Source organism: Lepisma saccharinum, chromosome 29 (genome assembly GCF_977018435.1).
Source record: "Lepisma saccharinum chromosome 29, izLepSacc3.1, whole genome shotgun sequence".
Lineage (NCBI taxonomy): Eukaryota > Metazoa > Arthropoda > Insecta > Zygentoma > Lepismatidae > Lepisma > Lepisma saccharinum.
Window position 1 is genome coordinate 15,095,992 of NC_139257.1, and position 13,262 is coordinate 15,109,253.

General features: G+C 34.5%; 1 protein-coding gene across 2 annotated transcripts in view; it reads right to left on the reverse strand.

The window, feature by feature from the left end:
* The window catches only part of LOC145981553 (transcription initiation factor TFIID subunit 10-like), a 34,560-nt gene that overhangs the window by 16,956 nt on the left and 4,342 nt on the right, over positions 1-13,262 (reverse strand). Inside the window, exon 2 of one of the 2 annotated variants that reach the window (XM_083114871.1) lies at positions 1,215-9,245. The exons of the other annotated variant lie outside the window; for it this stretch is intronic. Coding sequence (XP_082970997.1) covers positions 8,405-9,160 — 756 coding nt within the window. The 5' untranslated portion in view covers positions 9,161-9,245 and the 3' untranslated portion in view covers positions 1,215-8,404. Of the gene's footprint in view, positions 1-1,214; positions 9,246-13,262 lie in introns of those variants that run through there. 2 annotated transcript variants of the gene reach the window in all.

A 13,262-nucleotide genomic window follows, 5' to 3' on the forward strand; every position in this document is an offset into this window, starting at 1 on the left:
ATTCATCAATATAAAAATGTATTCTCTACTTAAATCTTTCAAATCTGTTACCAAAGCCTTATAGGGGTTTCCTAATAATTAAAGCAAAGTAGAAATATACAGGGTGTCTGAAAAGTCATGCAACCAAGATTTTGAGGGTACATAACTTTGGTACAAAAAGAGATAGAGACATGAACCTTGTACTGGGTATTAACATTGTCTTCCTGGGTATTTTTTAAACATTAAACAAGAAAATCATGCTCTACATGAACGTCTAGTATGGGAAAATTTACTAAAGGGTAAAAAAATGTACAAAGTAAAAAGACATGGATGAAAGACAGCTATGGAGTCTCATGAAATATTTTTTTATGTACAAGGTGTCTACAAATGATTGATTAACCAGGGATTTAGACTTGCTTTAATTATTAATGATGTAAAAATTAATGCTTCAGACTTCATCCTGGATGGGGAATGGCCACATCATTTTAATATCTTTACAAAACTTCACTCGTACAAAAATCTAAACTAAACAAACCTTAACCACAACTCAATACAATTTCAGCTTTCAAATATTTAATTTAATCAAATCCTAAAGGTATGAAACAACAATGTAAATTCACTATACTGTAAAAAAAAATAGCAAAAATTCTTCACCACAAGCTTAACTTCTTGACTTTCTTGACCTACCTGTTGAATTCTTGACATTCTTGACTGGCAGACCCTGTCTTATCAGTTATCACCATTCATCCACATTGTGATGAGTCAAAAATGGAAGAAATGCAATGTTAAATAAGCTAAACCAATCAATCAATCAAGCAAATTTTGGATGTACAATACAGATGCATGTTCACATGTACATTGTAACGAGAGGCTGATATGAAAATTTGAGCATTACCAGAAAAGTATTAACATGAAATTTACTTATTAGATTCCAACTGCCAATGTTCTACTGATCTAGCATAACATTTCAGATGTTCCATGATCAACCTGAAGAGTTTATTTTCATCCTTAATTAATGTACATAAATATGTAACTGCAAAAGGTTTAGACTTGACTGGCGATGGATGATAAAATACAGGAGACTAAAATTTCATAAATTCTGTATGATAGAAAAATAACTCCATCATCAGTATTCAAACTGGTTTTGAAGCAAGTAAAGTTACAATGCTATAATATCCTAAAAATGAAAAAAATATACCTAAAACACAAATAGCAATAAAACCAGTATGAAGTTTAACATTAACAACTTTATTGCCTTTTTCTTTGCATTTATTTCAACTACAAAATGCAACTACATATCTTTGTATTTTCTGCATGGCTCATACTGAACACAACAAAATTATAAAAGTACACGTTACACAGAACAAATGAGAAATTTTTACTCAAAATTTTCTACATGCTTAAACAGAGATAAATACTATTTTGGCTTACATGCTTTAATAATTATTAAACATGAATAAAATAGTATGTTGCATTTTTATATTAGAATTTAAACACATTAAAACAAATAAAGTAAACACTCCATAAATATGTTATTTTTTTAAAGACTTTGGTCCCCACATAGGGGCTATTTGCTAAGAAAACATATTCAAGTACATAGGTGCAACAGCACATAGTATGCCTTCAACCTGATAACAATACTTCACTAACAGCGATCGTTTTGCCTTTTCCCTTTTGTATTAAAATATTTTATGATTATCTCAATGCAAAAGTGTTACATTATACAGGGTGTTCCAACAAGAATGCCAGATTTGAATGTGCCATTGTCTTGTTGTTGTTGGTTGATTGAGTGATTGATTTGCTTTATTTTACTTCACTTTTTGTGCTACTTTTGGTTAATTTGTGAAGATGGAGATGAGTGATGATATGATGAATTGACACTCACAAACATCCATGCCCAGACTAGGATTTGAACCCGGGATGCTGGCATCTTAGCAGGTGCTTGCTAACCACTCCAACAAAGGGGTTGGATTGTTGTTGTTGGGTTGGCAGTACTGTTCTTATAAGTACCTATCATTGAATAATTTGAGATTGATAGGATTTTTTCACGTTATTAAATCTGGAATTCTTGTTTGAACACCTTTTGCTTCAAGTAACACAACAATCTACTTTCTATGTCAACTGAGAATATAAATTTGTCACTCAGTATTATGAGACTAAACAATTTAACAAAACCATTTCTCTGCATACTTTTAAAAAATCAAGTTAACCAAGTGTTTTCAGCTAAGAACAAAAGTTCTACTAAATGAAGTTATTTGATTTAGAACAATGCTCATAAATATGATAGCTAACTAATATGTATGTCTTTCTTCTTATTGACTAGATGACAACATTTTGCAATAAATAAAAACCATCAGTGTAAAAAAAAAAAGTTAATTTTGCACTCAGTAAAAACATTTAAAAAATGCATTCATAATTACCAGGAAAGATCAACTTATGAAAGATCCATTGATATCTAACACCTGTGATAAGCATAATAGATAAGCTACACATTTACACTTAAGCTCCTTTTGAGTTTTACTTTTCTGCTGTTATTAATCATTAATTATAGTGTTACTTCCACACAAAAAGGAACAAAAAAGAATGAATCGTACTTGTTAAGGGAAAAACAGATTTAGGTGCACCAAAATTTGTGAAAAGTATTGGAGAGGGTATTCTTTCACTGGGCCAGCTATCCAAATTAAAGAAAGAGAGAGAGAGAGAAGGAAGGTGATACCAGTACAGATGAATCAAATGCAACTCACATCGAGACACACATAAAAATATCTCCATCAGGAATAATTGTGTAAAACTTTCCCTACACGTACAAGGGAGAATCGAAAAGTCTTTGCACCTTAGGAAATGCCAAGTTCAGTGGCAGTGTCCTTCAGATGAACACGTCGATCAACTTTCACCATTTCATCAACACTGGTAATATCCGGTGTCAGCGAGGAACGAGGTCAGCCCGATCGCTCATTGTCCTCCACATTTTCCCGTCTATTTTCAGACTCCTTGCACCAACACTGCACACTTTGCACTGATAGACACTTGTCCCCATACATTGGCCCCATTTCCCTGTGGATATCTGTGGCTGTTTGTCCTTTGCACCATAAAAAATGAATAACACTTCGCTGCTCATATGGTATGGACTTCCTGAGCACTCCGGCCATCTTTGCCAACTGATAACAGTGCCGTGCCATTGAAGAAATCGAAATTTACAAAATGGCCGTTCCAAGAAAAGCCTACTGCATCGCTCGTATATCACGCTTTTTTGTAATAACACGCACAACAAGCTAGAAAAAAATTAGGTGCAAAGACTTTTCGATTCTCCCTCGTACATTAGTAAAATTAGCAACTTGTATACAGTGGATGTGTGGATAATTAGTAATGTGCTGACAGAAAGTGGTAAAATTTAGTGGCAGCTTCTAAAAAAAGTAGTTCCGTTGTATGAAAACCTAAAACTGAGATATGCTCTGTACCACTCGAGTAGTTTTTCTTAATGACATGCACTGTGTGTCAATTAACTGCAGGCGAATTACAAATAAAACTAGTATGTTTTTAATCAATTATTAACCCTGCAACCGTGAAGGTGAAGTTCCCTGTGCATATAGCAACATGCCATTAAGGCATATTTAGGGATGTGGGGTATAGGGCCCAACACTCTCTTGATCTCGCCTATTTTGGAGGTGATGTGGCCAACACCACACCTTAAGTACCTATTGATTTGAGGATGGATTATACCCGGAGCCACATTATGCAGGGACAAGGTCAGAAAAACTCCTATCTTAGATCAACCACTACGGGAATCGAAGCCGCATGGTAGTCAGATGCCCTTCAGACTGGACCACCTCAATTTTTATTACCATGCAAACAGCCATAGTAGAAGGGTGGGGGAGGGGCTCTCAGTATCTTCCAATCAACAATGTTCCTCAGAGGATGCTTGAACATTGAGTAAGTTGATACTTGTGTCATTCCTTTTCAAAGTCTGCTAGGCTAAAATGAGAATGAAAAAAAGTGGTGTGCAAGCATAGCCTACATGAGTATTATCCATGTTGAAAAAAAATCCAGCATAAATATTGCAGGATTAAGGTAAAAATACCTACACGACAGCTTTCTATGAGCCGTAAAGAATATTAGAAACAACTTCAATTTCAAGATTTTTTAGTAATAATAGAGCAACAAGAATAGATTTTCCTTTCAATAAGAGGAACATGGTACATGATTTCTGGCCAGAAACCAACAATAATTAGCATTGTACTTAATATTTGACAATAATTTTATCCTATTTAAAATTATGATTTTCTTGTGCAGGTCTTTGACAAATAAATAATAAAACATAGTTTTATGTTGCATCACAAAGCTACACAATTTGTACACAACCTTAATTTCAAAGAATTTCTGCTTTCCAACAAAAGCATTGCATTGTGACTAGTATACATTGTGCATCAAAAACATTATTTGGAAAATACACAAAGACAAGTGTGCAATCAACATTAGTTGTAAAAAAAATGTCTTTTTAAATATTACAAAATAATAGTTTTTGACCAACCACCTCAAAACACAAACAAAAAGCAAGATACTTCCACTAAATATAATAAAAATAATACAAAACAAAACAAAAACAATGCCTCAAAATAAACACACAGTATTTGCTTACTGTTACCTTTAAACCATAAACGTTTGATTACACCTCTGACTAAATATACAGGTAAGCTGCATGAAAGTTGACAGCTTATCTCAGCTTGTTCATATCGCCTTTAGAAGCACATAATCAAAATCATGATTAAGTCAAAGCAATAAGAATTATGCAATCTTTTAAAAAGAACCAAATACGAACACATATTCTGCCACCTGAAAATCCGTTATAACACTACACGGTGTTTTGGTTTCTATAATGCCAAACCATTCTTCCAGCTATACTGACATGTAAGTACTTCTTGTGTACGTCATTTACAAAATATAATTTAATATCCACATACGCATCTTTAGAGTATCCAACAAGATAGAGCAAAAAGGTCAAGATTCAGTCATGACCCAAGTTACCAGTTAAATTAAAAAAAGAAGCAAGTTCAAAACTCACAATAAAATAGTAAAAACATATTATTTTCAACATATTTAACAAGTTGAATTTCTGTATTTTGCAGTAACTTCCTTTGTAACAACGAAGGTATTTTCATTATTTTTTTCTATTACTATCTTTCCTTTCTCCTCCTTTTCTTTCAGTGTTGAACTAATTATGTAATACTGCACTATTTGAAGTCAGGTCTCGGAGTCAATATTACATTCAGTACAACAACATACTATACAGGAGAGGGGAATTGTCTTGTTCCGGTTAAAAATAAAGTTTACGAGGAGAAAGATGAATACTCATTTTTCTACTATTCATGTTATTCATCTAATATGGCACGCAGTTGGCAAAATATAAATATTTGACCTTGAAAGATATTTGTAAAAACCTGCAATTCATCTTTGGTTGATATTTATGGCAAATCAATTATTAATGCCCTTCTAATTCACGTGCACATATTCTACGATAAGACCCGATGTAAAAGGAGATCTCTCAAATTATGAAGTTTGATATTCACATGCTTCTCTCCTCAGTGACAGATTATTAGCTAATATGCTTTGCACAGAAAAAAAATATAACTTCTGTGCATTATTAAACAACATGGCAAAACTGTGCAAACTAGGAACACACAAATAATACAATTATTTCTAAACCTCACACATCTCTTGAAAAAAAAAAGCATGTGCAATGCCTACATACTTACAGCTTAAAATCACAAAATGCAGCTGATGGCGTGAAGACTAATAAAAAAATTAGATGAACAAAAAACTTCTAACTGCACATTTTTATGGTTATTTTGTTGATGTAATTACGATCTCTGTATGTCACTGGCCATGTCAAGAAAGAGAACTTTGTAATAAGAAAAAAATTAGGTGCCGCAAATCAGAGTGCACAAGATGCATTGATGTGAGATCATAATTCATTAGAGTATGCTGCAGTAAAATACATAAATGCTAAAATCAGCTCAAAGTTCCATTATAATCACTTGAATTATAAACATTCCTACAAGTAATATTTGGGAGAAATAGTATATTTGATTCAGGAAAATCCCATTTAAAGGTTGTACCTCGTCAAATAAATATGATAGATAGAAATTGTTTTATTTTTCCATTATGGCATATGATAAGTGCTGATCTCCTTGTACAGGGTGTACACAAATGAATATTGGAGTTGTAAACTTGTATATTTTCTATGTTATACACATCACAAATATGAACCATATATGAAATGAAAGAGTAACTCAACAAGTTTTGATTCTACGCATGCGCAAAATTTGTTTCCTAACTCTGCCGCCTGGCGGAGCTATTCGTAAAGATGGCGACTCCCGAGCGTAAGTCTTTTTGTGTGTTGGAACTCGCAAGGTCTAATTCAGTTGTTACAGTTCAACAGGCTTAAGTTACAAGTTTAAAACTCCGATATTCATTTGTCTACACCCGGTATAAATTACCAACCTCAATCATTAAAATAATTTCAAAACACACACTCACATATTCACATTTAATAGTTTTGGGTGCAAGTGGAGTATATAGCATATTTGCTTTGTTTAAAGTAAATATCAATGATTGTTGTTGTGCCTTTTCAATGAATGATGTAAATTAATGTCAAAAATGGTACAATAATTACAACACAAAGTTATTTTAATGTTGCAAACAAAAATTCATATTTATTAATTTTTGAATTTCTATTTCAATACTAACTGCATTGATGAAGTTCAACAGTTTTAGGTGCATTATCATCGCATAACATGCTTGTGCTATTGTTTCAAATATCTTAACTTGTGCTATGAACACAGTGCAATTCAAACCCACTACACTGCACGGGTGTCCAAACCTTTATTTTTTGTGTAGGGCAAGTTACTACTTGTAGAATTGGTCTTGGGCCATATTATGTTATATTTGCACTAAAGATAATGCCCCAAAATAAATGTAACAGTTTTATAAATACAGTAGAGTATCGCTTATCCGACATAACGGGCCGGCAGAATGTCGGATAATAGGGAGGCATTAAGAAAAAGCCTATTAAACGTCAAACTAATGTTATAATTTTACATATTATGAACCTAATGTAATAAACTGTAATCATGTTTTACAACAATACAGAAAACATTAACTGGAAAAATTACAGAATTGTCTGAAGTAGAGTCGGGAGAAACTAAAAATAGATTATGCTCACACTCGCAACTTGCAGTTCTTGTTGCCGATTGATTTTTTTTCTGGTGGTATGTCGGATAAACGAGTCTCTACTGTACTAAAAAGCCATGGCACGTGCATGTGGCCCACAGGCCATAGTTTGGACAGGCCTGCAGCACAGTATGTGAAGATGAACTAAAAACACACACACAAAAATGTTTACATCTGCATTAACCAAATTCTAAATGTGAAAACATTATGACTTTATAATCATTTGTAGCTATATATTAACATGAACATTATTAATCTCCTCAAGTCACAGTTATTGTCTAAGAGTCAATCAATTACTTCAAGCCTCCTACACAATCAAGGTAGAAATTTCTCGCATAAAATCAATTTACACAGAGAATATGAAGTACTATAACAAAGCTGCATAAACCTTTCTTGAGTATTAATAACCTAACAGCACTTCTACTGTAAAAAATAAATAAGTGCTCTTTGCACTATCTACAAGTTAATACCGTTATTTGGAGTATAAAAATAGCAGCAGCAATTCTCAGTCTTTTACATAATGCTTAGTATGCACAACAAGCAACAATGTAAAACTCATTTTTGACAAAAATAGATAATTACTGAATTTAAGAGATGCACAAATAACATTAATGTATATGTTTTGTTGCATTAAGCACGTTTGAAACAGGTAATAATTAAAATATATACATCCACTATCATTCTGAACCTTACATATTATCATCTACAAAACCATGAATGCTATTCGAGGTAAAAGTTATCTGAGCTTCTGTTAATGAAATCACCTCTTATTTTAATGTAAATTAGTAGATACAAAGTAGATCCACTAAAATCTATTTTTCAAAAACAAAACTACAGAAATAATGCCAAAAAACAAACTTTTCACAGACTTTGGATTTCAGATACTGTAGTAATTAAATGCTTTCAGGGCAAGCTGTTGACTTCTCACCACTAAGACACTCCTGTAGTAGCAACAGAATTATGCCTTCACCCTATATTAATTCAGTATTCTATTTGATAGTAAGATATGCTGCCTATTTATGAGGCATATACCATGTCTCACTGGCAAGATACAATAGATCACATTAATTAAAACATTACATAACATAATTCGACTAGTTATTCCAATAAATTAATGAATATATTCAGATCTTTTATGAGCTTCTAGAAATATTTGTGATGCACATCTGTTGGGAATAAATATGTAACCCAAAGCTGCTTAATCAATATGTACTGGCACGGCCACTGCCGGTATGTCAAACGAGAACCTCGGCTCTTCGCGTATCATGTGCGCCACTTGATCCGGTGGGAGACGGGGAGTGTCGGGCTTGTCGAGCCAATGAAGCAGTATCTCCTGATCTGAAGGACAGGTCTTAGTGAATACAGATTCAGAATACGCAGCGTGAAGGTACCTCCAGAGGCCTTGGAAACTGGATGGTATGTGGTAGCTCTTCAGTCGAGCGGCTGCTACACGTACTTGGTGAAGTTTCGGCAGTACTTCACAGTCAAGATGAGAGAGGCGGTCACCTGTGAGGAACACGTGGTCCTGATTTATAAGGAAGTCACTGATCCTGCGTAATTCTGACTCCAAATGCCCTGCATCGCGAGCCACCGATCGCAGATGGAAACAAAAACGAGAGAAGAAATCGCGTGCCACGTTCTCTGCTTCCGGGTGATCATACGAGAGGTTGCCGCCTGGGAAATGATCATCGAGATAAGCTACTATGTCGTCAGCCGAATCAGCGGTTTCGTCGCGATGAGACAGAGCAGGCACGCGCCTCAGGCCAAGTTTTCGAAACTCCTCCAACGGCCTTGCAACATTTATAGGAACCACACGGAATTTGCCGACTGCACCTTCAGCTGCCTTCAGTTCCGCCACCATGAGTACCCTGTGAGACAGGGGACACGCACCCAGGCGCTTCTCATCTCTACCAGCTTTTACATAAAAGGTGAGTTCACCCTGCTCAGATCCCATGATGGCTTATGTGCAATGACTGAGAATCATGAGGCAACCACACAACGGATAGCTAACAAAGCATTCCAAACACATCTTCATCACCCTGTAGGAAAAAAAAATACAATCAAAACTCTGTTCACACTTGTAATAGCAATATTTGAAATTCTCAGCAAGCAAGCAATTATAAACTACAATAAACAATGAAAATAGCCTATAACTGATTCAACTGATTAATAGATTCTCTTGGGCTATCGACCAGGTGAGTTGTGGAAAATATTCCAAGCTTACGAGAGCTAAAGTCACTCTCATCTTCACTTCTACCCAGAAGATGAGAGTGACGTTAGCTCTCAAAAGCTTGGCATATTTTCCACAACTCAACTGTCGATAGCCCGAGAGAATCTATTTATCATTTGTCGCCAGGAAAGCTTCAAGTCTTACTTGAAAATATAACTGTAACTACAAGCTCATGGCACAAAACTTGATTTACACTCAAAGTACAGACCTGCATAACATGTGAGCATTTAACATGGAGAACATTTTGACATAAGAGCAAGTATATCATGCATATACATGTGGCCAGTGTCCAACTAGATGGCACTAGTATAATGAGATAAGCTTTACAGACAATACCTCCCGACTTGATGCAATTGAAATAAATAAAGCCTGGATTTTACAAACATCAACACTGACAATTCTAAAAATAAATATTTAGACTAGTTTACAACAGTAAAAAATGTAGATATTTCTCACTGTTATAATATTGTTGGACTTTACTGATATAGTTTTAAAATAAGAATGATCTTCTTTAAAATTTTCTAAAAATAGGTTAGAATTTTAAAAATTACAATACTATGCAATATGTGCTTAATATTTTTCAATAACAAAATCTGTTAATCAACAATAAAACTCTTTTTGAGTTTGAGTTGCTGCTTTACGTCCACTTTATGCACAGTAAGGCTAATCGGGACTGGACCTACAGTTTAAAGTGGGATCCGAACCACTTTTGCCTCCACCGGGTATCGAACCCGGGACCCCTTGATTACAAGGCAATGACGCTACCACTGTGCCATGGGGGAGGCCCAAAACTCTTTTTATTTGATTAAATTTTAAGACTTTTAGTCCAGAACCTACACTAAACTCTGCCTGTATAAGATGAAAACGTGTATATAATGAAAATTTAATTTCAAACTCACTGCATTAAATAATAAGAATTATAAAAACAATTAGAAATGATAAAAAAAATATGAGTTTGGAGGAAAAATTAATAAAACTTGAAAGAGTTTACATCTTCATAAACAAGCCATTATTTACAGACATCTCGTACATTGTTACTGGATTTGATCAATTAAGTATGTGTGGTCAGAATATGCCCTGTTGAGGATATGACCCTAGAATGCCGAAATGTCAGTCTTGAAACTCATGTAATTTCTCATTTTATCCACTTTACAAGCTTAAAATCACCAAAGTAGAAAAAAAGATTAAGAACACTTCCAAGTCAATAGCTTAATAATATTGACACCACTGTAGAGTATGGCCATTGTAAATGCATTGTTGTTGGGAAAGTATACAGCAGACCAAATGATCACTTCTGTAATGCATAAACCCATGCAACTTTCTAGATTCTTAAATGCAAAAGTAGTGAAATCTGCTGATAACAAACAAACGTGTTCTCTATTCTCACTTTAGGGTTTCCAATCTTTCTACAACAATAAAAATCAAACGTCCTATTAGAAAAATCACATAGTCACAAGTTTTCATGCACTGTTGGATTAGAAATGCAGGCAGACATACACAGTTATCCAAGTGTGAACAAAGTTCTGATTGACAAAGTATTCCTAACACAGTTATCACTTGTAAACCGTCAACTCCAACCACACCTACACGTTAATTCATACACAACAAACAATGATGACAGACAAAGTCTAGATTATGACAAAAAAAAGGCCCAGATCATATCTCATTTTCTATTAGTTCAACAACAGCAAAAGGTGGATGATAGAACAACACAGTAGACGAACCAGTAGTCATAACATATTATTATTATTACATGACTAAGCTCCATCACAGCAGTTCTTATAAAAAAAACCTAATTCTTACTCTATTTACAGCGAAATCATTGCCCTTTCATTTCAAAAGTTCAAATCTGCAAAGGTTCCTTGTAATGGTAGTAGTGCAAGCAAAATTCTGAGACTACTATCATGAATATTAGTAAATTACTCAGACACTGTGTAGTTAAGTCCAGATGTAGGCCTAGGAGCAGATATAAGCAAAGACATGCACAAATTTGTGGCGATAAAATTGGTCACTGTCTATGTGATCCTTCACTTATTTTATCATCACTTCGAGTTATTTTTGTGACTAGTTGAACTGGCAGTGAGTTTTACAACCTAAGTTCCTTTTGTTTTATTGCGATTTCATCATGTTACAAATGCAATTTTAACATGATTCGATTTTGATTTACTTCTGTTAACACATACTGCAGAGTTTTAGCGATTACTTAAGATTTTGTTCAATATATGCTTTCGTGGTTAGGTTAGGCAGGCCAGGTTTTGTTCTCTTACTATTACAATAAATAAAGTCCCTAAATGCATTCTACTAAGGTTCCGATTTACTTCTACATTAATTACCACTAGTCTACGACACTTACTGTCGCTTATCAAGGGAAAATACATCGTACATGGGAAGAGCGCATGCTTGCGTAAGGTAGCTAACATTTAAGATGTTTTTTTCAACATAAATAACTTTTTTCGAAAACCAAACAATGCTCATTAATTTAGGAAAGGTTCAAATTTCGTGTGACAATGATTGCCAAAATTCTACGATAATTAGTCTTGCAGCTAAGAGAATTTGAAAAAATCATAAAACAATTGGAACTGTTACCAAAAATGATTTTACATCTACAACTTTACTGATGTGTACAGAAAATCAGTTCTTGGGGGGGGGGAAAAAAAGTTTTTCAGTTCCTTTTTCAATCTCAGTCCTTCCATTATAAATTTTTAGCTATAGATTATGCTATTAGAATGAATCATGAGAATGAGTGATTATCAGATAAAAGGACATCCACAAAGAACACTATGCCTATGTAATGCTGGATGTCATATTTTTAGATTCCGCATGGCAAAACACACAATCCTGAAAAGAGTAGTTACACAATCTCGCACCAGGTGGCACATCATAGCATTAATTGTGAATTACAGAACCTTTAATGAGGACCACCAATACTTACAGCTTTTGTCTCTTTCTTTCCCTATTATAAGCTGCTCTATCTCCTCGTAGCAGTTAACATAAATACAAACTACCTACGTTACTATTAAACCAATCACTGAACAAGGGCTAGACTGGCCCACCGGGACACCGATCTACTGCCCTTCCGAAAACATACATTCAGAGCCTATTTTTACAAATTGCTCACAATCTCGTCACCCTGTTGAGGTAAATTGCCACCGCCCTCTTGGCAGTCCCACTTTGGTTCTGCACTGAACTAATTCTTTAGAATCCACAAAGCATTCAAAGGAGATAGTCTGGGAGGGGCAGTATTTTCACACTGGTCTCTGGCAGCAATACTTGAACTAGTCCTATAATGCTATACTATTGGCATATTAACATTAGCAGAAGAGTGTCTAGTTTAACCAATACCACAAAATACTTTTGGTAAAAGAAGAGTTGGGAACTGAAACACAATAAGATGCAACGTACCAAAGGTTGGAAATTAATATGAAATAATTAAAATTACAGATACATCTTAAGTAACGCAACCTTTTAGAACCATTTATATATAAATACAACGGCCGAAGTTCCTTTTGTTTTATTGTGATTTCATCATATTACAAATGCAATTTTAACATAGTTCGATTTTGATTTACTTCTGTTAACACATACTGCGGAGTTTTAGCGATTACTTAAGATTTTGTTCAATATATGCTTTCGTGGTTAGGTTAGGCAGGTCAGGTTTGGTTCTCTTAGCATTAAAATAGTCCCTAAATGCATTCTACTAAGGTTCCGATTTACTTCTACATTCATTCCCACTAGTCTATGATACCTACTGTCGCTTGTCAACGGAGAATACCTTGTCCATGGGGAGCGTGCATACTTGCATAAGGTAATTTTTAAGTTTTTTTCA